This window comes from Teleopsis dalmanni, chromosome 2 (assembly GCF_002237135.1).
Source record: "Teleopsis dalmanni isolate 2A chromosome 2, ASM223713v2, whole genome shotgun sequence".
In the NCBI taxonomy this organism is placed as follows: domain Eukaryota; kingdom Metazoa; phylum Arthropoda; class Insecta; order Diptera; family Diopsidae; genus Teleopsis; species Teleopsis dalmanni.
The window spans coordinates 149,936,296-149,963,733 of NC_051847.1; the positions used below are offsets into that span (position 1 = coordinate 149,936,296).

General features: G+C 29.0%; 1 protein-coding gene across 2 annotated transcripts; it reads right to left on the reverse strand.

The window, feature by feature from the left end:
* Positions 1 to 826: 826 nt before the first annotated feature.
* On the reverse strand, positions 827 to 25,840 carry LOC119681563 (protein crumbs). 2 transcript variants are annotated; one of them, XM_038094799.1, is made up of 16 exons: positions 25,298 to 25,840; positions 12,222 to 12,341; positions 11,929 to 12,153; positions 10,875 to 11,864; positions 8,855 to 9,040; positions 8,110 to 8,633; positions 6,530 to 6,739; positions 6,108 to 6,463; positions 5,156 to 5,261; positions 5,011 to 5,087; positions 3,983 to 4,875; positions 3,722 to 3,910; positions 1,963 to 3,660; positions 1,779 to 1,906; positions 1,308 to 1,724; positions 827 to 1,246 (listed from the first exon to the last, which is right to left on the reverse strand). In XM_038094799.1, the coding sequence occupies exons 1-16, from the start codon at positions 25,413 to 25,415 to the stop codon at positions 1,016 to 1,018; spliced, it is 6,468 nt and encodes a 2,155-aa protein (XP_037950727.1). In that variant the 5' UTR covers positions 25,416 to 25,840; the 3' UTR covers positions 827 to 1,015. The 2 variants fall into 2 exon arrangements, with proteins under 2 accessions (XP_037950727.1, XP_037950728.1); XM_038094800.1 differs by lacking the exon at positions 8,855 to 9,040.
* Positions 25,841 to 27,438: the final 1,598 nt, after the last annotated feature.

Here is a 27,438-nt window from a genome sequence, read left to right on the forward strand (position 1 = left end):
TTCTGCAGCTGGTTCATGATGTCATTCTAATATAACACAGCATGCGAATTTGTTAATGTGAAACTAAACTTCCAAAGTGTGATTATACAAGTCAAGTACGGCTTTGGGTCAGTTGGCTAATGAACGCTGACTCAGAGCTTCAAATTTAAGTTCAACCCCTGTTACTTGCAGTCTCAAAAAATTATTTACGAATAATTTACTGCAAGAAAAATAATTTCAAGACCACTGATGATGCGTATTTGGCAGTACTCGAAACAGCTGTATGGACAGCCAAAATTCAATTAATTAAAATAATATATAAAGAATTTTCGTTGTTGTTTTCTACTTTTCGAAACTTCTCTACAAAAATGTTTAATGAATTTTGTTTATCTTATACATTAATTTGATTAATTTTTGAGGCGCGGCGCGCTGTTATATTTAAAAAAAAAACAACTTTCGTAACGTATAATAAAATTGTTTATAGAATTATTAAACACATTATGCCATTCTTAAAGAAATAAAAAGAGCACTAAGAAATATTTAGTCTCGTTATCACAATTTAACATTTTCACACCTTTTACTATTCATAATTTATTATATTTATTTAAGTTTTAAAATATATATAATAATCTTAACGAAATAAAATAAAATATGCTGTATATAAAGTTTAAATAAAAAAGATTTATTAAAATTTACGTATTTACAATATTAATATTTGATCATCCATTATACACACAAAATGTTTAAAATACTGCATTTTTTAAAAAACAATACACAATAATTTAAAATTTTAATTGAAAAATTATTTAATTAATTTATAAATAATATATTAGTTTAAAAACAATAATATTTGTTAAAATTTTTATATAAATTATCTAAAATTTTTAGAGAAGTTTACTTAACAGATATATATACTAAGTTAAAAGAAAAATGGGCGGCTTCGTCGTATGAAATAAACATACAAATACAAAATATATTTTCTACATACTATCAATATTTATAATATCTATATATGTATATATATATATAGTAAAAACTAAATAAGCCTTTCTTCTGGTGGTGGTTTAAGCACATTGTCCATTTCCAGCCTTGGGTTGCAATATTCTTGAGCACTTGGGCTATAAGTGCCACGAGTTGCGCGTTTATTTCGGGCCATTATTAAAAATGTGCCCAATAGTGCAGCCCCTATAAGTAGTAATACAACAATTATAGGAATAACTATGATTGCGATGTCAGCAGTTGATGGTCCATCATCTTTTGCAGTTATCTACAAAGAAATAATATGAATGTCCAAAAAATAAATATATATATATATATATATTATCTACCAATAATGAACAGTTCTTTCCAGTAAAACCACCTGTACAGTTGCAGAAATAGTCGGCTTCATCACTACAAGCTTCAACACATGTTCCACCGTTCATACAAATATCAGTAGCTTTTTTACAAGGATCTGTATAATTGCAATATAAGCCACAAAATGAGTCTTGACAGATACATTTAAATGTGCCTGGTAAATTAATACAACGACCAAGACCTCCGCAATACTCAACTCCTGTAGCACATTCGTCTATGTCGATTTCACAATTAACACCTTCGAATCCAATATCAGTACAATTACAAGCATAACTGCCAATAAGATCTATACATTGTCCCTCATTCATGCATGGCTGCGATTCGCACTCATTTATATCAACTTCACACAAGCTTCCAGCATAACCAAGGCTGCATTTGCAAACCGGTGCCTAAATAAATAGAGTATTAAAAAAAAATAATTACTACGCACTAAAAACACATACCAATGGATCTGTTGTCAAGCAAAGACCACCATTTAAACAAGGTGTCACTTCACAGAATGGCTTGTCACAAAACGTTCCTTGTAAACCATCCAAGCACAAGCAAGTGAAATTATTATTTGTAGTTGCATCTAAAAAAAATTCAAATAAAGCAATAATGAATAGAAAGAACATAAAAGATACTTACTGAATCCATCTTTACAAGTAGAACCAGTTTTACAAGGGTAGTTTTCACATGTTACTTGTTTTAACACATCACATTGTGGTCCAGCATATTCCTCAGGACAATCGCAACGAAAATCTGCTATCAGATCAGTGCAGTTACCATTATTATAGCAAGGATGTGATGCGCATTCATCAATATTATTTTCGCAGTTACGACCGTCGTACCCAGGCAAACAATCACAAAAATAATCAGCAACTTTATCAATGCAGGTGGAGTTATTCTCACAAATTGCGGTTAAACATTCATCAATGTCCACCCCACAGTCATCACCTTCATAGCCAGGTTGACAAGTACAGGAGTATTCTTCAGAGGGCGAACTACAATAACCGTTATTTTTGCAATCATTTTGGAAGCATAGAATACAGCCTTCTTCGGGTTTTGTAGAGTTCAAACGGAATTGCGACTGTAGCTGAACTGACACGTTTTCAGTAGGAGGGTACATTTCCGCATTAGAGAAATATGGAAGTAATAGATTGCCAACGCGAGCTTCTCCTAAACATCCTTTAAATTGAGAACCTTGTTGAGATGATACCGTACCACGCGCCTGTCGATTATCTAATTTGGGCATGCCACCCAAATAAACTTGTGCTTCATGGGATATAAGTTCTTGGAATGCCAACTCATCAATATCAGCAGTAAAGGCAGGTGAAGGATCAACCATACTTTCCCAACCCTTCCAGCCACCTTCTAGTTTTCCGTTTTGTACTCTTAAATATATGCGACTCCATTCTAAGTCTGAATTATCTTTTGTAAAACGTTTTGTTTCTCCAAGTTGAGTATGATTTAATTTCCATGTAACTGTAACCTGTCCTTGATTAACACCAATTTCAAAAAAGTTCTCTTTGTTTTCAATATACAGTAGAGTGCCACCAGCACGTGATCGATAAGCCATTTCGACAACAGGTTTGATAGCATTTTTGTATCCGTCATCATCGAAATATATAAATGATAATGGCGACTTTTCGTTACCTTTGAAAGTTATATTTGTTAAACATTCATAACCTCCGTCATCCAAATTTTGACACACACTATTACCAGGACATATAACCAGTTGACAGAATTCAATTTCTTGACAATTCTTGCCTTTATAACCTGTAGGACATATGCAAACATAATCATTCCACGTATTATGACATTCAGCATTATGTTTGCAAGGATTTTTACGACAAAGGTCATCAGAAACTTGACCTTTCAGGACAGATGAACGATCGATTGCCACTGTACCTAGCGGTGGTGGTAATGTTAAGTCTTCTTCTTCAAGAGGATACAATTCAACAATCATAGTTTTAGTTCCATTACTGACTTTAACATCCTGAATAATGCCCTTAAAATACTCTTCCTCTTTCACTGCTATAGTATCATTTCCATCGGACCCCGTAGGCGCTGGTGATGCTGTTGCAGTGGGTGGAGGGCCACCTAGATATAGGACTTGTGCTTCCAATAAACCAGTTGAAGACAACGTTTTTCGAAAATATTCAGTGCCATTCAGTTTTACTTGTACCAATGTTTGGTTGCGCACAACTTCGATAAGATGATTGTAACCATTATCAAGCTTGTTCCCACCAACTGTATATGCTTCTGGTGTATTATTAAATTGCATTTGAACTAACAGTTCTCCACCATGTAATTTAGCAGCAACGTATGAATCACCAATATCATCTAAAAATGTAAAACCTAAAATAAAATATATATATATATTTTTAATATGTAAAATAATTACTTGTGCTTTTAGAAATTTTCTTTCTTGTATCACTGCCTAGATAAAATATTTGACCCGTAGGCTCACGTGTACGAATAAACATAGAAATATCCAATATTGATCTTATGGCTCTACGAGCAACATCATTTGTTTCTACAATCACCGCAGAATGCGTAGTATTTTCATGACCAAAAGTAGCAGCCGTTATATCTGAAATTAGAACAAATATAGTCATTATAGAAATACAAAATAATTTACACAATTGGAATAAATTCAACTTACTATATTTGCATGTATGTCCGAAATGTGGCCTTTGACAAGTGCAAGAGAAAGTATGCCAAAGATCAGTGCATGCGCCATTTGAGTGACAAGGATTAGGATCACATTGTTTAGTTCTAGGACAGCCACTTTGTATATTAGTTAAGGTGGTATTCTTATCAATGCCTTGTTCATGTTCTTCTGGAAAGATCCATTTACCATTTACTACGATATCTTGCATACAGCCTACAAAACTGGAAGGTTGGTGTGTCAAATGTCGTAGATAGGACTTTAAATTAGGTATTGTTCCACCTAAATAAGTGAGCGGAAATGATGGTTGACTACTGTTAGCAGTTTCATAAGAGCCAACAGGAAATATCGCTTGTTCATCATTTGCTGATAAAACTAAATGAGATGTATTTATTGCAACAAATACTTTATGCCAATTGCTATCATTCAATTTTGAACCAATAAAAACACCTTCCCATTTATTTAACAGAGATGAATGCAAATTTAAGCGTCCGTTAATCAGTTCTAATATATAACTAACAGGTTCATTTTGCCCACCAGATGTTCCAAATGCTAGAACTCCATTCGGTAGTGTTGTTTTAAATTGTAAATTAATATCATAACCTTCCTCTCTTTGTGTTTTTACGGTTATTAGACTACTTACTACCATTGATATCGTGGTAGTTTTTTCACATGTATAACCTTGGAAACCGTGTTGGCAAGAGCAATCAAACAAATGTATGGTTTCATTGATCAAGAATGGTTTACAAAAGCCACCATTTAAACATGGCGAGCTAATACAACCCTCTAGGGGTACAGAACAATTTTTACCACCATAATTAGCATCACAATCACAATCGTAATCATTAGTTTGATCTACACAAGTACCATTAACACAAGGATTGTACCTATAAAAGAAAATATTTGAAAATAATATATATTAATGAAAAAGTTTAGTTATTCTATTAAAAATTAAATGAAATTAAATTAATTAGTAAGTAAAAGAGATTTTCAATTTGTAATTATACAGTATTTATTATTACCTTTCACATTCATCAATATTTATTTCGCAGTGTTTTCCTTCAAATCCTGGATCGCAATCACAAGTATATGTACCAATCTTTAAAAGCAAATAAATTATTTAAAAATTATATTTTATAGCAGAATAGGAAAAAAAATTTTACTTACACCATCATTACAAGTACCATGTTTACTGCATGGATTGCTTTCGCACTCATTTATATTTATTTCACAATTTTTGCCAACTATTCCAGGCACGCAAACACATTCGTATCTGTAAAAAGAAATTTATATATATTAAATAAATATAATAAATATTTATTCTCCCAATGGAGTAAATAACTGCGACGTTAAAAAATGATTTGAACTGCAACAAATTCTACCCGAACAGAAAGTATTTCGACTTTTAAATAAAGGCGAGCATGTCCTTTGTTAACAAGTTTTATATAAATTCGGGTTATATATACCCGATTTATATAGAAATGTATAAATCGGGTCGAATGGAGGAATAAAAAGTTTTAAGCTGTTAATCTTTTATACATTAAAACAAAAAACGTTGAGCGGTATAGTGGCACAAAAAATCTTTAGGTGTTTATATCTGAAAGTACCATAAAAAAATAGAGGTCTCAGAATGGAATATTGATAACTTCAGATCTTCAGGTGTTTATATCTGAAAGGACCCTAAAAAAATAGAGGTCTCAGAACGGAATATTGATAACAGCATAATAAGATATGTATGTTAAAAATTATGTATTATGCAGGCTACTTTAAAAGTAAGACAGTCGACGGCTCCAAACTAGTTAAATAAGTTTGGTTTAAGTTTTACTTAGTAACGAACACTCAAACCAAATATCAGATCATGCCATTTTTTAAGCAGAAGAGATGGTACTGAAACTTAGCCATATATCAGAAACTGATATTAGATTTTTAAATGACCAGAGCGACAGTCCACGTCTGTCATAGGCTTGCTCTTAAACGTAAGCTAAGGTAAGGCATTTGGTTGTCTCGCTGCATATGTATTGAATTCGTCAGCTTGTTGTGATGACTAGAAGTTTAAATTTAATATTTACTTGTACTTATTAAGATTTCAGTACAATGATAATATGCTTATCTAACTTACCCACTAGCATTTTGAAATGAAAACGGATAGTTAAAAACATCTGGCAGATCAGTGTTCTTAGCTAAAGTATATAATGTCATATTTGAACGTTCCAAACAATTTCCATTATTTAAGCAAGGATTACTTTCACATTCATTTATATCAACTTCACAGTTTTTGCCCTTAAAACCCGGATAACATTTACATTGATAATCGTTTATTTGATCAATACATTCAGCACCATTTTTACACATATTTGTAGCACATTCATCTATATTTAGCTCGCAAAATTGACCTTCGTAGCCTGTAGATGTGCAATCGCAATGAAAACCACCTAGTTCGTCAATACAACGTCCACCATGTTGGCAAGGTGAAGTCTAAAAAAATTAGTAAATATTATTATTTAATTTATTATTAATTATTAGAATTAGTGTTTAACTTACATATTTATCAGCTCCAGAAACCACACAATCGTCAATATCAGTTTCACAAAATCGGCCAGTCATACCGGGAATACATGTACACGTAAAATTATTTACTAAGTCAATGCAAGTCGAACCAACAGAACATGGATTACTAGCGCACTCATCAATGTCGATGTCACAATTTTGTCCTTTATATCCAGGTTTACAAACACACTCATAGGCATTAATCTATTAGTAAAATTAAATGATCAATAAATTTGTTTCAATTATAATTAAAATACTATTCCATGAAAATATTTTAAAATAATATGATTAATTTAAACATTTTTTAAATTATTACAATACTATTAATTAACAATCGAAAGCCTTTATCTTATATTTATTGATTTTGTTCATCACAACCTTGAATGTTGTGCTGGAAAATTCCATAATCGAACAGAGGGGCATACATAAGGGACTGCGTAATAAACTATGCATTCTTGAATATGCTGATGATCTCTTTTTCATATGTAACCATCACACAGTCATGCAATCACAGATAACACATATCGAAAATGAATGTACAAAAATTGGACTCAATATCAATATTGACAAAACAAAATCCATACGGATCAACGTTAATAATGATCCCTGCACAAGACGTCACACAATTTAAATACTTTGGAAGTATTTTAACCCCAATGGTGGTGCTCTCAACGACGTTGCGAATCGACTCCGTAAAGCTAGATGGGCGTTTGCCAGCCTAAACAAAGTTTGTATAACAAGGGGCTTACAATTAAAAACAAAAATAAAAATCTTTAACGTTTGTGTTAAATCGTACTGTTGTACGGTTTGGAAACACGGTTTGTAACTGAATTATCTACTAATCAGAACAGCTAGCGTTGACAGATCATTTCCTGTCATTTAAAAGAATAACGGCTTTACCCGAAAATTTAATTGACCATGATTGAACTTATATCGAAAAAAAACTCGAAGATTACTTCGACAATTCTTTGGTTAGCAATAGCTTTAATTTCAACGTACGAAGTGGAAGGATGAGATCAATCTTCTAGAGCCAATTGTTTTCTTAAATTTGCCGCTTAGCTCATAAAACTAACAACATGGAGCAATGGTGAAATATCGATAACTCACATGCGGATCGCGGCTAATGTTCGTACGATTCTCGACATGTTTTTAATCTACAACAATTACGCAAATTTTCTTTTGGTGCATTGGTAAAACCACATTATTTTATTTTTACGGTATACCAAATAAATGAATTTAAATTGTTAAATTAATAAAACTAAATTTAACATTATAAGCGAATTTTTATTTTTGTCGTAAACAACTATGAACGTATGTATTTGTTTCTGCGGCCCTCCAATCTGTACAGTGATTTGTATTGACCCGTAATCGCATCTGGTCTGGACAGCCCTGTTTTAGAGCATTAAATCTTTTGTTTTTACATATATTTTCACATTATTGGCTTAGTATTATACAAAAATAGTGCAGTTATTAACACTCACTTGTCTTAAAATCCGATGCTTTCCGTATTTAAAGAAAAACAGCTATTATGGTTTAGTAATTTTAAATTTAAATATACTATTTATAGAACATACCTTATTATGACAAGTAGCACCATTTTGACAAGGATGACTCAGACATTCATCTACATCCGAATCGCAGTGTATGCCAGTGAAACCAGGAGTGCAGTAACACTTATAAGAGCCTTCTTCATTTTTACAAATTCCATTTCCGCATATATTAGGATGTAATAAGCACTCATCCACGTCTTTAATGCAAGTTTGTCCGGTCCAACCAGCTGGACACTTACATTCAAACCCACCATTTCCTAAGTCTGTGCAAATACCACCATTACGACATGGTTGTGAAGCACATGTCGAGCAAACTTTATTTTCTGGACATATGCATTTGTTCTGAGCACACACCATGGGTTCCTGACAGTTATTCAAACTACATGGTTCCAATTTCTCACAGCGTTCACCAGAATAACCAATAGCACAATAACAATGTGTGCCATTTATTGAACAAGTTCCACCATTCAAGCACTTAGCCCCAGCATTACAACCCGCTTGCATATTTGCCAAACCACTATCGATCACTGATTTTTCACAATTATAACCTAAATTTTAGATATTATATATTAGAATTATAATTAATTTATTATTTATGAACAAAGAAAAGTTATATATTTATGATAATGATATATGTAAGCGTGTAATATACTTTATTTACATATTTACAATGTTTAATGATTTTACTATTGCATTTCTACTACTACAAAGTTAAAATGTTTATTGGTGATATGGAAACTGTTCTATTATATAAAATGTATATCCAAACCTGTGTATCCACTAGCACAAATACAAGTATAATTTGATATATTTCCACTACAAGTACCACCATTTAAGCAATTTTCAGCTGGACATGCATTCAATTGGGCAGAACGTGCTTGCTGTACGGTAGGCAAAGGACTAATAGTTGTAGTAGTCGTTGTTGTTGATGTGGGTACACAATGACCAATAGGGCCTGTACTTACACCAATTTTAAAAATATAGCATAATTAAATAAAAAAATATAGCAAATAATTACACTACGGGTAAAGTATAAAAATATTTAGTAAGCATTACTAGTAATTAACTTTATTTTTTATATTATAAATTAAACTTTTTTTCCTATTATATTTATAATACATATATAAATTTACATATAATTTACATCATATTCGTTTATATTGGTAGTTTCATCTGAAGTTATGTTTTAGTATCGAATATAATTAGGTGATTATAAATCTAGAATTTTTAAATACGATGAAATATTTTGGTGACTAAACTTAGTTCTTAATTTTTATCTTTACGTTTACACTGGTTAGACTTTGGTTAGATTTTGTCATACATTCTCATATTTTCGAAAACAGTTCACATCTGCATTCTTAAGCAGATCTGAGACTTAAACCTCGCAGTGTGAGACTTGAACCCACTAAAACCATCTCTTAGGAATGCTTGTGGAAGATTGCAGCCGCGTATCATCTGCATTCGAAGATAAAAATCTTGCCAAAGTCTAGCACGACAAATAAGTTTCGCTAGTAAACTTTATATCAATATTATTAACTTTAATAAGTTGTGAAATAAATATTTCTTTGTCCGAATAAACTAAATGAATAGTATAATATGTTTTTATATCAAAAATATCTGGATTTGTATAATTAGAAAATGATTTGTAACTTTTACATTAGGTCTTTCAAATATTTCATATTCGTCTATGGTAACAAACTTATACAATCTTGTATTATACACAACTGTTAGCTTAAAATCAAAAATATTTTTGATAGCCTATTATTTTTTTCAACAAGTATTAATATATCTTTACTACTTGACTTTAGTAGTGTCAAGACACTGTATAAAGATCAATGTGGTTTAAATTACGTTTGCATAAGATAAAAAAATTATTAAGCTAACCCTATGTTAACATTTTGAATTCTATGACAAACATATATATATAAATTAATATATATTTTTAATATTTAATATGAAATCCTCGTATACATATAAAAAATAATTGTTTGCGTAATTAAGTATTCACCAATGTCGCTTCCAAAGAATAAAGTAAAATAAAATAATTTACATAGTAATAAAATTGACCTCAGCTGATATAATAAAAATAATTCTAAAGTAAACATGGTATAAAAAATATGTTTAACATTTAAAATAAAATAAATTTATTTACATATAAAATTAAAATACATATTTTCATATAATTTATGGTTTATCATAATAATATATCAGCATCACTATCTTTTCAAACGATAAATAAAACTAAACAAATAAAAAGTAAACAAGTCAGCCTTTAAATTAACATTCTAGATATGTTCAAAGGTAAAACTAGCCTATTTAAACTATTTTAATGCAAACTACACTGTTAATTATGTAGCAATGATTTGGATGTATCTGAAATTTTATCTTTTTGTTTGCCTAACATTTCACCTACTTAATTTAAGTTCACATCTTTTTCGCTTTAACCATTCCGGTGATATATAACGTTTACGTTTTGAACCGAAACATTCTACCGTATAACTATGTCCATCGGTGTCAATAATTGAGTTAGTAGACAGGTTCACAGATAGTATAGAAGCTTTTTAAATATACACCAATATAAAAAACAATATTTTAAAATTAAATATATTTAATATATTTACTATATACAAACTATCTACGACCAAAACAATACTAAAATATGTATAATAAAATACCTAAATTATTACTTTTTTACTCAGACAAAACCAAGAATATTATTTTAGTATTTAAGTATTATTACCAAGGTCCAAATACTTTTAAAAATAACGAAAATAAGAACGTTAACTTACCCGCAGTTCCTGGCTTACATACACATTTTCCTGCTACACATTCGGAGTCAATAGGGCATTGTGGACAAGTTGGTTCTTGTTGACAGAGTTCTCCGCTATAACCTTTTGGACATTCACATTGAAAGCCAATATTCTTATTAATACAAGTACCACCATTTAAACAAAGTTGATTTTGGCAACTTATAGGCTTTTCGCAATTTTCACCGCCCCAACCATCATCGCATTTGCATATATATAAACCATAATAATCGAAACAAGCGCCTTTTACACATGGATTCAATTCACATTCATTTTCATTTAGTTGACAAAAAGGTCCCTTAAACCCTGTGCCAGTGCAATCACATGTGAAACCGTTTAATTTATCAATGCAACGTCCATTATTTAAACATGGTTGAGATATACAATCGTCTATATCAGTTTCACAACGTGAACCAGAATAACCTTTCGGACATTCGCATTCAATTTTGGAACTACCCGCTGGTACCACACAAGCACCGTTATTTAAACATGGGTTTGATTGACATAAAGGATGTACATTTATTTCTGTTTCGCAGTGTTTTCCAGTATGGTTTGGTAAGCATAAACACTGATATTCACCACGATTGTCTTCTAAACAGGAACCTGAATTGAGGCATGGGCTCTTACTACATGGGGAACCATTATCCATTTGACAATTTTTGCCAGAATAACGTGGTGTACAACGACATTCATAATTATCTGCATGTGATATGCATAAACCATGCCCCATGCATGGATCATTGTTGCAAAAATTGTCTTGAGCATATAATAATTTGTCTACATCACTACAAGGACCATTGCCTAATGGGCAAGCGCCAAAAACTACATTTTGCACTGTCATTGAGCCATTTAAAAATTGTAGTCCAGGACCATCTAGTAAGCAACCCGAAAATGAGTTACCTAATATGAGTATTGCTGCTTCATTGCCAATATCTTGATTTGTTAAAAATTGACTATTATATGTTGAATTTGCTAAAAATGAAAATTTAATTAATGTTTTTTTTATAAATATTTTGATTAAATATTTAAACTGTACCAAATATTCTAGGAGTACGATCCACGTATAAAAAGAGATTTCCAAACTTATATTTAAATTGAAGCGTATGCCAACGATTATCGAGTAAATTATATGATAATTTAACATCAAGTCTATTATTTGAACCAATGACTGCAGGTCCAGCAAGTGAAACTTGTAAAAAGTCTGTTAAAACTGATATAACAATTGAATTTTTGTTATATTGTTGAGCAAGAATTTCTCCACCTTTGGGACAAAAATAAAAAGTCATATTATATGAGCTTAGACCATAGGTTATTTTTTTGTTTATTTACCTCGACAGGAACGAAAACTGATCGCCGAATGATCCCATATTGGCATTGGCGCTAGCAGTCTAAGATAGGCGGATCCATTGAAATATGCTTCCCTCGCTGTTATTTCAGTACTTGTGACATCTAAAATTTTATAATTATTTAAATAAAATTATTCACGAAATTAATATATTATTTCATTAATTAAAGTAATATTAATTTATATAATATAAATTAATTTTATATAAATTATAAATATAATATTTAATATATATTAAACTTAAATATATATTAATATTTAACATTTAATAGAGTTCTTATTGGCATACAGGTCATAGTAACAAACTTTTGTAATAATGGATCATAGATCGCAACTCTCTAAATATGTCTGCCATTTAGTGGTCTTTGTTTGATATATGGAAGATAATCTGTACCGATATGCATAACTAGACTGTGTTTAATAACATTCTCACTGGGTTCGTTGCGGAACTTTTTGAATACACATAATAGCTGATTATAATCCCTATTAGTTATAATTAATTATTAATAAATATAAACTTATTAAGAAGGTTGTGATTATAATAGAAAATAACAATGCTCTGAGTTCCTAGTGGACCGAAGCACTGATATCATGGTTGCTTTATTTATACTAATAACCGAACAGAACACAGTGAAGGTCAGAATATTTTTGTTTAATGATTTCCGAATATCAGATAGAATAGTAGCGACTATTCTTTTCTTAGCTATTCAGTAATCTGTTGTGATTTGTAAACTTGAAATATATTTTAAAATCTTCAAAGGCAATGACGTTCATATATAGATATAGTTGTATAATAAGTACGGAAATATAATATATATATTATAATAGTAATATAAGATGTGTGTGTCACTGCAATATTGAACTTTAAATATTTTCGAATATCATTGGAACCCCATATTTTTAAGTATTTAGAACATTTTCATTTGTTAATCGTTTCGTAGTGAAAGTCCCTAAGGTTACATTAGGTCTTTCACTTGTTATAGTGGTTCCTTCTCAAGAGTATCATTATATGTGGACCAAAATAAAACCTACATCAAAGCCTATAAAATTATTTGATGATAAAGATGATTATTTAAGTACTTTCGTTTATGCTAATTTTTCTAAAAAGTATGAAGCAACAAAATTGTTTATTCACAACTCAATGACTTTAAAATATAATACCAGTATATGCAGTATTTTTACAACTTCAGTACATATACTCAGTACGTATAATTTAAGTTTATATACTATGGAATGCATAATAATTTTAAATTCAATTAAAATTATTTGCATTAAAATATTTCATTGCGTGTCTCATTTGTTGTTGCCTCAGTTTTAATGAAACATGAATAAAATTAGTTTCTCCAATTTAATTGTTTACAACATTTTTTAATTAGTGTAATAAAAAGAAAATATGTATATAAAAGTGAGTATCGCAACTTTTTTGTAGTCGTTTCGCAAAGTGTAAAAAACTTACTTTAATCGCATTTTATTAAAATAAAATTCTCATAATAGAATGCGCTAAACAAATAAGTAAATAAAAGCAAAAGGTAAAAAGTTACAACCTAAGGCCTTAATCTCTGCAAAGACCTCTGCATTGTCAAGCCCTTTTCGTGTTGAACGTACCCTCATGTACATATGTACGTACACCTCATAGTGTATTATGAGGCCATCGATCAGATTCTTATGGTATTTTTGCTCATATTTATTTATTTTATATACACTTTTATGTTAAATTCTTTTATTCTAAACGAACTACACACCGACCATTTGTATAAGCCTCTTCCCACATATGCGATACTAAACGGTGCTAATAGTTCACATTTTGTATGCTCGAACACATACATACGATTTTAGTCACTTAATTTTTACTTAAATATCTGTTAACTTGCCAGACGGACCTAGTTACGTCAATAATGAAGTAATTGTAATTAAATCATAATTTAAGTTTGCAAATATAGTTAATACATTTCAATTCATTAAGGTTTACTTGGTTTCCATAACTGAAATATTTTGACATACGTTTTAATACTTTTAGACATATTTGGAATAAGGCTTTAAAATTTTAGACGTTTATAGTATATGTATAATATTTATAATAAACAAAATAATTATTTTTATTCAAAAAAATTAAACAATGCTTTTCTAATTAAGTTAATAATAATACAGATTGTCAGGCAGCGATCAGGATAAAATTTGCATCGAGAACTCCGTCGAATATGCTAAGGAAAAAATTGAACAGTGCTGTTTTATGGAATTAGTCTTTTGAAACTAGGAATTGCCTATATTGTAGATACGTATATGGATCTACGGACTAAAGTCTTATTGTGAAATCAAATGCTCGATACATAGCACTCTGTTTTGTAATGACATATGGATATGGATCTACGAACTAAAGTCTTATTGTGAAATCAGATGGTCGATACATAACACTTTGTTTTGTAATGACATTAAAATTGTAATCTTTAAATTTGTTACAGCTTTAGATAACTGTTAAGTGACGGATTCATTTACTAATAGGAAGGCGAATCTAAGCAGCAAAACAAAACTTCATTACTAAACAATTATTAAATGTGCCATTTTGACTAAATACATCACCCTAACAAGACATTTTTATCCCGTTCCATTTGACTTATCACGGAGTATGATACTGTGGTAAATTTTCATAAGCATATCGGAAATCAGTGACTTCCTAACAGAAAACATTTTGGTTTATATGACTTAGACAGATATACACATATTACTATTCGATTATAGTTTTGATTTAAATATAATAAATATCTATATATGTATATATTTTTTTTTTTGAGAAAATCAATTTTGCCATTAAGTTATAACAATATAATGGCAGATTTTCGATAGCACGACATCTTGGCTTCAATCAAATAAATATATACATTTTATTATTCGACTAGAGTTTTAATTTACATAATTTAATCTGTCAATATTTCTTTTTTGATAAAATCACTTCTTGTGATTTAGTTATATCGAAGAAATAACAGATTTCCGATAGAACAACGAGTTTTTGTCCTTAGTTTTAAACCTAATATTAAACAAGTATTATAGCTTAAAAATAATTAGACGCAAAAAAAGTATTATCAGACAGACAGTCCATAAAAAAAGAAGATTGTAAGAACTATATTCACGAAACTCATCTCAAAAGAGAATTATTCAAAACAAAATACTAATAATAATAATAAATAATAAATGATGAAGCTCAAGAAGCAAAGAAAACATTTTTTAAGTGTATTTTCAAATTTATGTACTTCATCACGTATATATATGATATTCTAAGAAAAAATCAGAAAATTTGTATATATAAGTCTTTGATCCATTCGGTTCATACCTATATATGGGTGATATGGATTTTTCACTCATGTCAAACAAATAACTTTTGGTATATAAACGAATAGTATTTCGGAATATAAATGGGTTTGTTAAAATAAACAGTCAGTTGAATTCGGTATAATTACGACCTACTTTATATAGGAGGGGCAATATATAAATATATTAAAATTATGTACATTAAAGATTAATATTAGTTTTCGTTGAGATGCTTATAAGATATACAAAAAATACACTCAAATAAAAAGGTAAAATAAACACTGATAATAAGTATATGTCAACCTAGACTAAATGTTGGTACCTAAACTAAATTAAGTGGTAAAAAATCTTGTAATTAAAACTCAAATTGTTTAATGAATAACAAAACACCTATTAGATATACGTGATAATTTTTAGAAAGACAAATTTATTTTTATAAAGGATAAAGTATCCTAGTTAAGTTTGGAAGAAAATTATTGATGAAGTTAAAACACTTGTCTAGTTCTGATAAAAGATGACTTTTAAGAAAATGATTTTTATTAAGCAGAAACTGACTTTGTGTACTTATAGAATATTTGATTTATCCGTTCTATGATAATTTTATTGAATTTATTATTTTATATTTATTCCTATAAACACCGTTTGTTATAACTTTCTTGGTGAAAGTGTTTGTTTCTCCATATTAATATATAAAGACTTATCCAATTTCTCTACAAGACCCAAACTGTCAATATTCTACGTGAATAAAACAAGATCCTACAAGATCCTAAAGAGTTCCATTCAAAGTACATTTCCGCAATGTTAGAATTTTTTTTTACGAAGTTTGTGATTTATCGATTATCCTCATTATCTTTGTAGTTTTTTAAGCATTATACTAATTTTATAATTTCCAACATAAAACTTTTTAAATTTTTAAAATAATAGATAACATTGGAACATACTTTTTATAAATATACAATCAACAAATAATTATATCCGAAAAGTCTAGAAGTAAAATTCCGTTTGGTACTCTACCAAACAGTACTTAAAAGCTCTTTTCATCTTTAAATATAGTTCTTAAATGATTCATTAATTAATATAATAGATCTATGATGATAATTATTTCATTTCTAATTTTTAATAATGATGAAGGAAATAATAAATATTTAAAATAAAATACCAATTCAATGGTTTAAAAAGCATAACATTTTTGCAATATTTTATGTCGCCTCAACGGTTCAATCGATTGAAATCAATATTTTGTATAGAATGAAAACGTTTGAAAGCAGATATCGACCTTCTTTTGTACTACATTTAGCGAAGGCCAGACCATATTCTGTTTATTTTTCATTGCAATTATTATGCCATTTTTGAAAAAAAAAACATATTCTAATTTTAAAATAACTTCCTGAATAATTTAAACATTAAATTTAAAAATACTATATTTACATACAAGTAATTAATAATATTATTTGTAAACACATAGTTTGAAAACAACTTGATATATATATTAATCAAACTATCTTATAAGGGAGAAAAGGAATATGGTCCATAACATCTTTACAAACAAATACACACAATCTATTTTATTTCGATGTCAGTAGGAAACAGGTTATAAACAGAAAAAAAATATAGTTTCACTTATTAGACCACATATTTAATGCAGTTAAATAATATCTGTATTTAAATCCTATTCCATTAAAAAGATTACACTAATTGAGATTCCTAGTCATATGTATATATCGGCAACCAAGTGCGATGATAAGCTGTCTAAGTTCGATATTCCATAATAGCACTTACTTGTCAGATATAAACAGACACGATCACTTTCTGCTGCAGTGTATAACAGAAATTAGTGCAAACTTACCAGAACAAAGAGATTAAGCTATATTCGATATTCCATAACAGCACCTTCTTTTAAAGATTTGAGATCCTTGTCAGATATAAACAGACACGATCACTTTCTGCTACAGAATATAACAGAAATTAGTGCAAACTTATCCGAGCAAAAAAGTTAAGCTAAATTCGATATTCCATAACAGCACCTTCTTTTAAAGATTTGAGATCCTTGTCAGATATAAACAGACACGATCATTTTCTGCTGCAGTGTATAACAGAAATTAGTGTAAAATAATCAGAACAAAGAGATTAAGCTAAATTCAATATATCAATACAGTAGCTTCTTTTAAAGATTTGAGATCATTGTCAGATATAAAATTAGTGTAAACTTATCAGAGAAAACAGATTAAGACTAGTATAGCCAGTATGATTCCAATGAAGAAATTCATATTAAATCCAGAGGAATAAAATGTATGTTTCTATAATAATATCTTTAGTAATGAGATATTACGCTATTGGACGGTATGTCGCTAGGCTGAATCACTGACATCGCAACTTCTGTAGATCATGTTTGCTAGTATTCGAAAAAGTAACACATAAACAATTTTCATACTCATGCTTATTTAAATGTAGCTCTAAGCACCTAAACTCATTAACTCATTTCAGCATATCTTCAATCTAGAAAATTGTCTTTTACTTTTATTATTAGTTATACAAATCATCTAAAAGCATTTCAAGATTATTGGACTGAGGTTAACGTTATTACTTAATTTCAAATCTTTCATATATAATTAATACGGCAAATATATTGTGTTTTTATCACCCCACTATATGTAAAGAAAAACCAGTGTATATTATTTTTTGATCAAAGTGTTTTTTAGAGAAGATTGAATGCAAAATGTGTAAAGTAAATATCAGACAATTTTTTGTTTAATCGGACTATACCACTGTTTTGCTCACTTGTGCCAGACAAATAAAATTTTGCACAATTTAAACTGTTTCAGAATGCAAATTAGTCGGAATGCCAAACAAACTTTAGTTTTATCACCAGTTCTTAAATAAAAAAAAATAGTAATATAACTGAAAATAATGTATGAAATTAAATATATGATATATATATATACTATATATTACATATCAAATTTTGTTAAATTTATGTATATAATATATCTTCATATATGATAATAAAATAAAATCTTTGGTAAAATTATTCACACTGTAGTCGTAATTTAAGATACTATTCATAATATTAATAAATTTTATTTTTATATTCAAACTTTGTAATCATCTTTAGTTTTAATATAAACAAATAAACACTGGGTTATAAAAGTTTTAAATCCTTCGTAAACTATTACTGACAGAGAAGTTTATTGAACTTCAGCCAGACGATAAAAATAATAAACAATTCATTTCCGGCTTTGATCGAAGGTTCGTCATATTTTGCCTTCTATTGCTTTAATATTGAGACATACATTAAATATAAAAGTTCTTAATAACAGTCGTAAGCTATTTAAATATTTTCACGCAATTTTTGTGGCAGATAAACATGTCAGTGCAAGTTGGAAATAACTAAGATGCCATATTAGGTTAAAGGATGGGACCAATAATGTTATCATTCATTCACATTCATTAGTATTATTATTTGGTATAAATGAATATTCAAAAATTTAATGAATATTTTGAATTAAACGTCACCCCAATGTATATAACTTTGAATAGAGTTTTACTGTTTACCATTTCAATGACTGCTGTTATGTCTAACTTATTTTATTGAAAAAAAGTCCTTTAAATAACATAGGAGTAGAAGTCCAATAAATTCATTTACTATTTAACACAAGTACATGTATACTCATTTCAGTATTTTTTTTTATAACCTACGATTAATTTAGAGTATCTTTTTGACAGGCTTGATCCGTTAAGATCTTGTTGTTTGGCATGAACTACCAAAAACATTGTTCGCACATATCGAAGCGTAATCAGACGAAATTCAACATAATTGTAGCCACAATGGAATTAAGTGTAGTTACCGATGACTTTTTACTTAATCTGTAGTCTGAAGATCTATAAATTAACTAATATTCAAGACTATAGTTTAGCTATAGATATAATGTGTTTTAATTTAAAAGTCAACTGAAGTTCATCTATATAATGAAAGCAAATAAAACTTTACAAATCTTCCCCTTGTAGATTTCAACGTGGTGTTGCGTATTCATCACCAGGTGCTCTGCAAAGATCTGCAGAGGTTGGGTGGGCATCGCTCTTTACGAACATCATTGGTGCCAGCGGAAATTCACATTATATTGATAAATCTAGAGAACCGTGGTCTTAAGCTTTAATGGCAGGTACCCACGCTAAACAGGACTGTTACTGTTACTGTAAAGTTCAACCAAACTCCACCATATGGTAAACAGTATTTAAATTAAAATATTAATAGAATTCTATGTATTATTTAAACTTTGCTTTTTAGGTTCTAAAAAAGCCCATTTTTATATATTATAAAATATAATATATAATTATATATTATAACATATATTATAGAATTGATTTTTATTATTTGGTAGATTACAGATTTTTTGAAGAAAATATTCTTTATTAATATATTAATAAAATAATTATTTTTTTATGTATTTTAATTAAGTTTGGAAAGGATTCAAATTATTTCAAAAATATTATTTACTTTAAATTTTAAAGTTTTATTATCGGTCGATTAACAATTAAGCACTACCTTGAATTAATTATTATTTACGCTACGTGTTATAGTAGAAAAAATTTAGCTCAATTAGATAAATGATCAGAATACGATCATAGAATGTTTAATTAGATTAAAAACTATAAAATTAAAGATATACTAAAATATAAATACAAAATCAAGCTCAGGGAACTTCTTGCCAATGCTATGTACTCTAGCTTTACTTTGAAATTTATTACTATGTAAGCTTTATTACAATGAATAAACATATAATGTCTAATTAAGATTACACATGCCGGTAAGGTACTTTTCAAGACTAAAAAACATCACTTTAAACTGTTTGTGACATATTAACGAAAAACGCTTTTTGTGTTGCGGACATATCAGTTTTGGAATTATAGACCCATTTGAATAAACCAAAAGTTACCAAACAAAAAAAAAATAAAATTTGTTCCATACATATTGTTAAATTGGAGCAAATAGTTTTAGCAGTATATAACATATTGATGTGGATCTCGGGTCAACATGAGATCTTGAATGGTTTTAATTTACTGCTACATATCTCGGACTGAAGTGTCTTACTGACAAAATAAGTCAATATCTTTAATATGTCTATACTACGAAAACTTCTCAAGTTTTTTTTTAAATTATTATTTTTAGATTAGCGAATCAATCGTTTAGAAATGGCTTGGTTGGATCTGCGCAAAGAAAAAGTTAAATTTGTCGGTAGGGCTTGATAAGACAATTAATAGGTAATTAACAAGTATTTTCACTTAATATCAAATATTAAAGTTAAAAATATTTCTATTTAGTATTTCTGAAAGATTATAGAGAAAAAACTTTTTATGATCATAGTTAGTTAGTTAGTTGTGGTGGAGGGAGGACGAATCCTTCCCAATTAGATAAAAGAAAAAGGAAACCCGTTTTGAATCCACAAAAAACCTCGTAATAGTGGGTAGTAGATAGAGGGTCAACCTAGAACCAGCCAGAGGCATTAACAAAGGTAAGAATCTGGCTAATGCTAATGCTGGAGATATCGCTAAGTGAGTTGAAGAAGCGGGCCTCCAGAAGCCTAGTTCTAGCCAGACCTGGACAAAAACAGATCAGGTGTTCTGGTGTCATTTCTTCAAGAGCTGGTAGACACGCACTGCAAGAGGTACCACAGGGAAGGCCGAGTCTAGCTTCATGTCGTCCTTTGGACCAGTGCCCCGTAAACACAGATATTAGCCTAGATACCTCAGATTTGTTTCTACAAATTAAGTCAGAGGTTCTACATTTGGAATAGATGGAATAGATAGCCCTTGACCTGGCTGCTGAGGCAGTAAGGGTCCACTCACTATTTGCCTGTCGCAAAAAATGGTCATAAATCAGCCTACGCGTGTAGCTGACAAGGGTAGAGATCGAAATAGGACTATCCGTAGAAGAAGCGCCTAGTTTAGCAAGATCGTCAGCGCACTCATTTCCTACAATATTAGAATGCTCGGGAACCCAGACTAGAGTAACCTTGGGCCTCTCACTTAGTTCACTGATAAATTCCTTACATTCTTCTACTAATCTCGATGACAAACTGCCTGCTGATATAGCTTTAATAGCTGCCTGGCTGTCAGTTAGAATATAGACCTCTTTTCCGTGAAGGCCCATATTTAAAGCAAGAACACTTGCCCTAAGGATGGCAAAAACTTCAGCCTGAATGGATGATCATTTTTTATAAATGAATCAGTATTATGCTATGTATACCATCGATACATTAGCACAATATTACTAAGTATACATTATTTTTAGCTATTTATATATAGAAGAAGGCTACTTCAAAATGTCTTTTATTTTTGTATAGTTTAATCCAGAATTTCTTAAACAATGTTCCGAATAGCACTTGGTGTTCCATAATACAACTCTCAGCCCTCCGCGAAATTATTGAATTATTTTGTGTTAAATTATGGTTATCACGTTATCATGCAATAAAAAATGCAATAATATATACTCAGGTGTTATTAAAATATTTATACCAAAAATAAGTTCAAGAAAGAAAAAAATTCTTAGTCGTTTATAAAAAAAACGAATGCAATTCCAAATTTTTTAACTGATTGAACAGACTTCCACGACTAAAAAACCCTTGATCTTCTTATTAATATATATGAAATTGCGAGAATTTTTTGGCAATAATTTTGAATGAAGATATTTTCTTTTAATTAATTTTAATATTCACTTAAGACTTTTGAACTCCTAGATATATACATTATTATTGAGACATATTGAAATAATGGATTTTATTAAAGATACTTGAATATGTAAATATGACCACATATTCTCTTTCTCTTATAATTATATGGAAATATAATATATGGAAATTAGAAACAAAAAAAATTGCTATACCTAAGTTAAAAATGTTTCAATAAACTAGAATTTTAAATAAATATGATTCATAGGCATCCTAATTAGCGGATTATACGGATTGATAAGAGCAACTAATCAGAGAATTAAAACGCGCAAATATATTTATATCAGATATACATATATAACTATAAGTATACCCAACGCAACGCAAAGGAAAAAAATGACATGAGTAAGCTAAGTGAAATATTTATGAACTAACATATAACTCTTATATATCTTTATTGTTAGGTATTCATAAACTAAAAATATTTATTAATAGAATACTAACAGGGTACGAATACTTTAGTACGTGACAAATTATAAAAACCACAATGGAATATAGATTGGATTGTATGCAAAACGTAACATTTATATAAAAATATTATTTGAATGGAACTCTATTTTTTGCGCTAAATATTAAATATATATGTATAGAATATTGATCTATAAACTTTTCAATAAGTGTTAATATTATAAGCTGAGATATTAACATTAACGTGTTAGATATGAAGGATGGTTTTTCAATATGTTAATACAAATAGTAAGAACTAGAGAGTATAATCTCTATACGGAATTGCAGATGTTATAATTAATTATGGAATGAACTGAAAAAATATGCAATAAGTAGATAATAGTATTAATAATAACTAATACATAAAAGAAAACAAACTCTTATATAAAAATTATAGAACATTTCTTTGACAGAGATTCTAACACATACTAGTAAAAAGATTAGTTTGATTATATATAAAAGGTATTAAATAATTAGATGTTTTTTTTAATTGATTGATGAATATTTCTTTTTCTAAATAAAACAAAGAACATTAATCAAATGAAATCAAGCAATTAGACGTAAACGAAATTTTATACTACTAGTAAAAATATCCCGATAACGTTAATAAAATACTAGAGGTACATGGTTTCGAAATTCATCAGTAGTTTAACGAATAAATGAGAGCTAAGCTGTCTTTAAGAATTAACCGAGTTCTTAACAAAGAAATATTAAAGAAACAAATACGAATAAATGGTGTTTTTTTGTCCAATCAATTTCCAGTGAAAATGAAAAAATAAAATTGATTTGAACGGATTGGAACTTCTAAAATTTTGTTATAAATTCCATAATGAAGTAAAGACTGGGATATAATCTGAAATAATTTGGTTAAGTTTAATCTATACTGAAAGCAGCTGTAGAATATTTTGTCACATATGATTTTATTTATAAATTTTAGATACTAAACGAAAAATACTAAACGAATTAGTTTGCATGGTTTAAAGTTCCGATTAGAGAAAATGATCTTATCTACATATATACATCGCTCTTATATGTATAGTTTTCCTATATTTCTTATAGTATGTTTTCATAGGCCTCATTAGAACAGTTAACTTACTTACGATTGCTTGAATTCCTTGAATCTCAAGTAAGTTAAATGTAATATTAAGTGTATTTTCTCAAAAGGGCTGAATATATCCTCTTATTTTAGGCTTCCAGATAGATAACTATAGTGTTTTTGAGGCAGAAGTCATTGCTTTAAGGAAAGCTATAGCTTGTCTAGAAGTAGTTGATATACTTGATAGGAATATTAAGAGGACTTACAGAAAAATATTGCTGTGTTCCGATCCATTTAGTCGTTTCGATCAGGAGTAGGTATAAGTTATATGTTTACTTCACTATTAAAAACATCAAAGTTTTGATATATCTTCTTTTAATAGCAATATAAATTGCTTCAAAAGAATAGCAAAAAAAATAATTTTGCACTGTTTCTTCCGATTAGAGATATTTATTTTATTATTGCCTTTAATCATTACTATTATTATTAATGTTACATATTAGATCTATCGTACTAACCTGGAAGAAAGGCTGTTAATATTATCTATCTGTTTTTAAATCATATTGTGTAACTTGCATTCCAGACCGCTTTTGGTTCAATGAAAGTCAAATAAAGACAGTGTGCTCCTTTCTGGCGTTTGGGGAATGAAAAATAATACTAGAAACTTTGGATTCAATGACGGCCATATTAATACATTGGGTTTATCTTTTGACGTAATGTGAAGAATGTAAACAAAATTTAAAAAATCAAATTGAAAGGAATTATCTATTTCTGCACACTATTTAATGGTGATTAAAAGACCATTTTAGTCAGGTCTACGTTTTATTCAAGACTACGCAATTTGATGTGTTAATCAAACTTAAAATTTTTACTGCAAAATTTGGTCATTGATATTTTAAGCATACGATCCGAAAAAAAATGGAGGAATCAGTTGTAAATTTATTTTTGAGAAAGGTGTATTAAGATAACATTACTTTTGATGTTAATAGATTTATGTTTGCAATAAATAAATTTGTTTATATTAATTTTATAATTTTCACAGCAAAGTAAGAAAACTCCTACGGCTTTGGGTCAGTTGGTTAAGGTACGCTGATTCTGAGCTTCAAATTTGGTAGGACACGAGTTTGATTCGTGGTATTTGCAGTCTCAACAAATTATTTTTAAATAATTAAATATAAGAATTATTTCCAAGATCACTGACGATGGGTATTTGGTAATACTCGAAACAGCTGTATGGTAAGCCAAAAATTCAATTAATTAAAATAATATGAAAAAAAATTTTTCCGGCATTTTTTTTTGTTGTTTTTGTCACTATTGTTCGAAAAACCGTTTTATAAATTCAAAAATGATTACTTTTAAAAAATGACAATTTTACTAGTTAAAAGCTTATGGTGTTATTGCTTGATTTGGACATTAGTATAGTTAACCTTTCAGTTTTCATAATAAAAGAATTTCATTGTTTTTTTTTTTTGCGTGTACTTAATTTTGTATTAAAAAGATTCATACAAAACCATTTTTCTTGGAAGTGCTAATTCTGCATAATTCTTACCTGTTAATAAATACACTAAAAGTACAAAAACCGAATACAGCGTCCAAACATTTCTTGTGTTTTTACGATAAAACTGAAACTTGGAATGTGTTGATGACGCATTGTACACCGCGATCATCTTATTAAAAATAATAATAAATAAATTTTGAAACGAAAAGGTATATTAAAAACACTACAACTTCAGTTGCTTGAATCATGTACTTGCATAATTAATTAAACATAAACATATTGTAGCTAAAAACATTATCAACAAAGGTTTATCACAAAAACTAGATCGATTTTAATATGCACGAATATTGTGATTTGAAATTATTTGTATTGGAGGGAGGCACTACACTACACACAGTATTTATCGGCGCAACAGGAAAAATGTGTAAATATGTTTGTACACATGTGTATGCAACAAGAGTAGAGCGAGCAGCAGCTACGTTAAAATAACCTACATATTTGTGCGTGTGTGTCAGTGGTTAGAACTTTTATTTTGTTTGGGTTTTCACTAAACGCGTTTATTCATATATATAAACGCGTATATATAATAAACACTTTCGTATTATTATTTATTTAATTTTCTTTTGAAAAACTTCTTTTTTCTTAAATTTATAACTAATATTTTTATTTAACTGGTTTGGTTGACTTTTTATTGAAATTGATCATGTTACTTTTCACGGTTTATAAATTTATACTTGTTTTCAGTTTTGTTTCATTCACACTAAAGCCGTACCAATGCTGCCGTTTCACCGATGTTACACATACTAACGAAAAACGTTAAGATACTTTCGCGACTTTATTTTACCTGTTTCAACGTTTACGGCCAAGAAAGAACTGAAAACATTAAACTGAAAATTAAAAATTCAGCAGTTTGAAAGAGTATTGCCATATATAACAAATAATATAAATAACTGCGATTGTTAAAACTAATAAGTTAATTCAATATTATTTATTAATAACTAATTATAAAGTAGGTTATGTTAAAGTAGGTCTTGTTTTTAAAGAATTTTAGCTTTTATTTCGTCGATCATTATTTTTTAATATATTCCTGTACGTATTCCGGCAAATTAGGTTTTGCCTTCATCAGGAGAATTCCTATTAGGAAAATAATTGAAATATAATACATAAATGAAAAACAAAATTAAACAATATATTCTTCAGAAATTATTAAACTTAATTTAAAAAGTAACTGATCTTAACTGATTTTTTTAGAATATGTACATAAATATTCCGGCATATTCTGGCAAATTAGGATTTGCCTTTATCAGGAGAATTCCTAATAGCTTGAATTATAATACAAAAATGAAAAACAAAATTAAACAATATGTTGTTGACAAATTATAAAAATTATTTTAAAAAGTTTAAATGATCTTAACTGATATTCACTAATTTATTTTCCAGTATTTCCATTTTTTGAAATCAGTAAGATATATATATTTTTTAAAAAGACTAACAAGTTATAGAAAATATACTACTTGGTTGCGAATTATAACTATTGCCATGGTCTGATTTGATAAATGCTATATTCTGTTTATTGTGAAAAACAGTGTTTTTCACAAAAAAGCTTCAGAAACAGTCAACTTTGCCTCACAGGGTTAGTTCTTACCGACAAACAAGTAATGCTAGCAGCAATAGGAAAGCGACAAAAATAGATTTTCATATGAATAAGCTTGAAATAATAACAGAATATAGTCTCAAGAGTATAGCAAATACGTTTATGATGTGCAGATTGTAATTACTTTTTATAGTAAATATTAATTATTTATTTAAAAATAATTAATTCTAAAGTATTGTTATTAAAATACTCGCTAGTCTAAACCAATTGGACGCAACCAATAGAATATAGTCTCAAGAGTATAACAAATAAGTTCATAATGTGCAGATTGTAATTACTTTTTATAATAAAATTAATTAAATAATTAAAAAAACTAATTGTAAACATATATTGTTATTAAAACACTCACTAGTCTAAACCAATTGGACGTAACGTAGTAATTTATTAATTGCAAATATCAGATTAAATTTTTGAATATTGTGTTAATATGGAAATAAATAAGTTAACCTATATTTTACAAGCACGAGGGCTGTTAAAATTAAAAGAAACAATAAACTTATTGGAACCTTAATAGGAACTGCATAATTATTACATATTT

Bases quoted from the DNA above. Each gene is read 5' to 3' on its own strand.
- LOC119681563 (XM_038094799.1), bottom strand. From the start codon at position 25,415: ATGATCGCGGTGTACAATGCGTCATCAACACATTCCAAGTTTCAGTTT. The intron at 1,907-1,962 runs GTAAGTATCTTT...AATTTTTTTTAG, and splicing joins TACTTGTAAAGATGGATTCA to ATGCAACTACAAATAATAAT. The intron at 1,725-1,778 runs GTATGTGTTTTT...CTATTTATTTAG, and splicing joins GCTTGACAACAGATCCATTG to GCACCGGTTTGCAAATGCAG.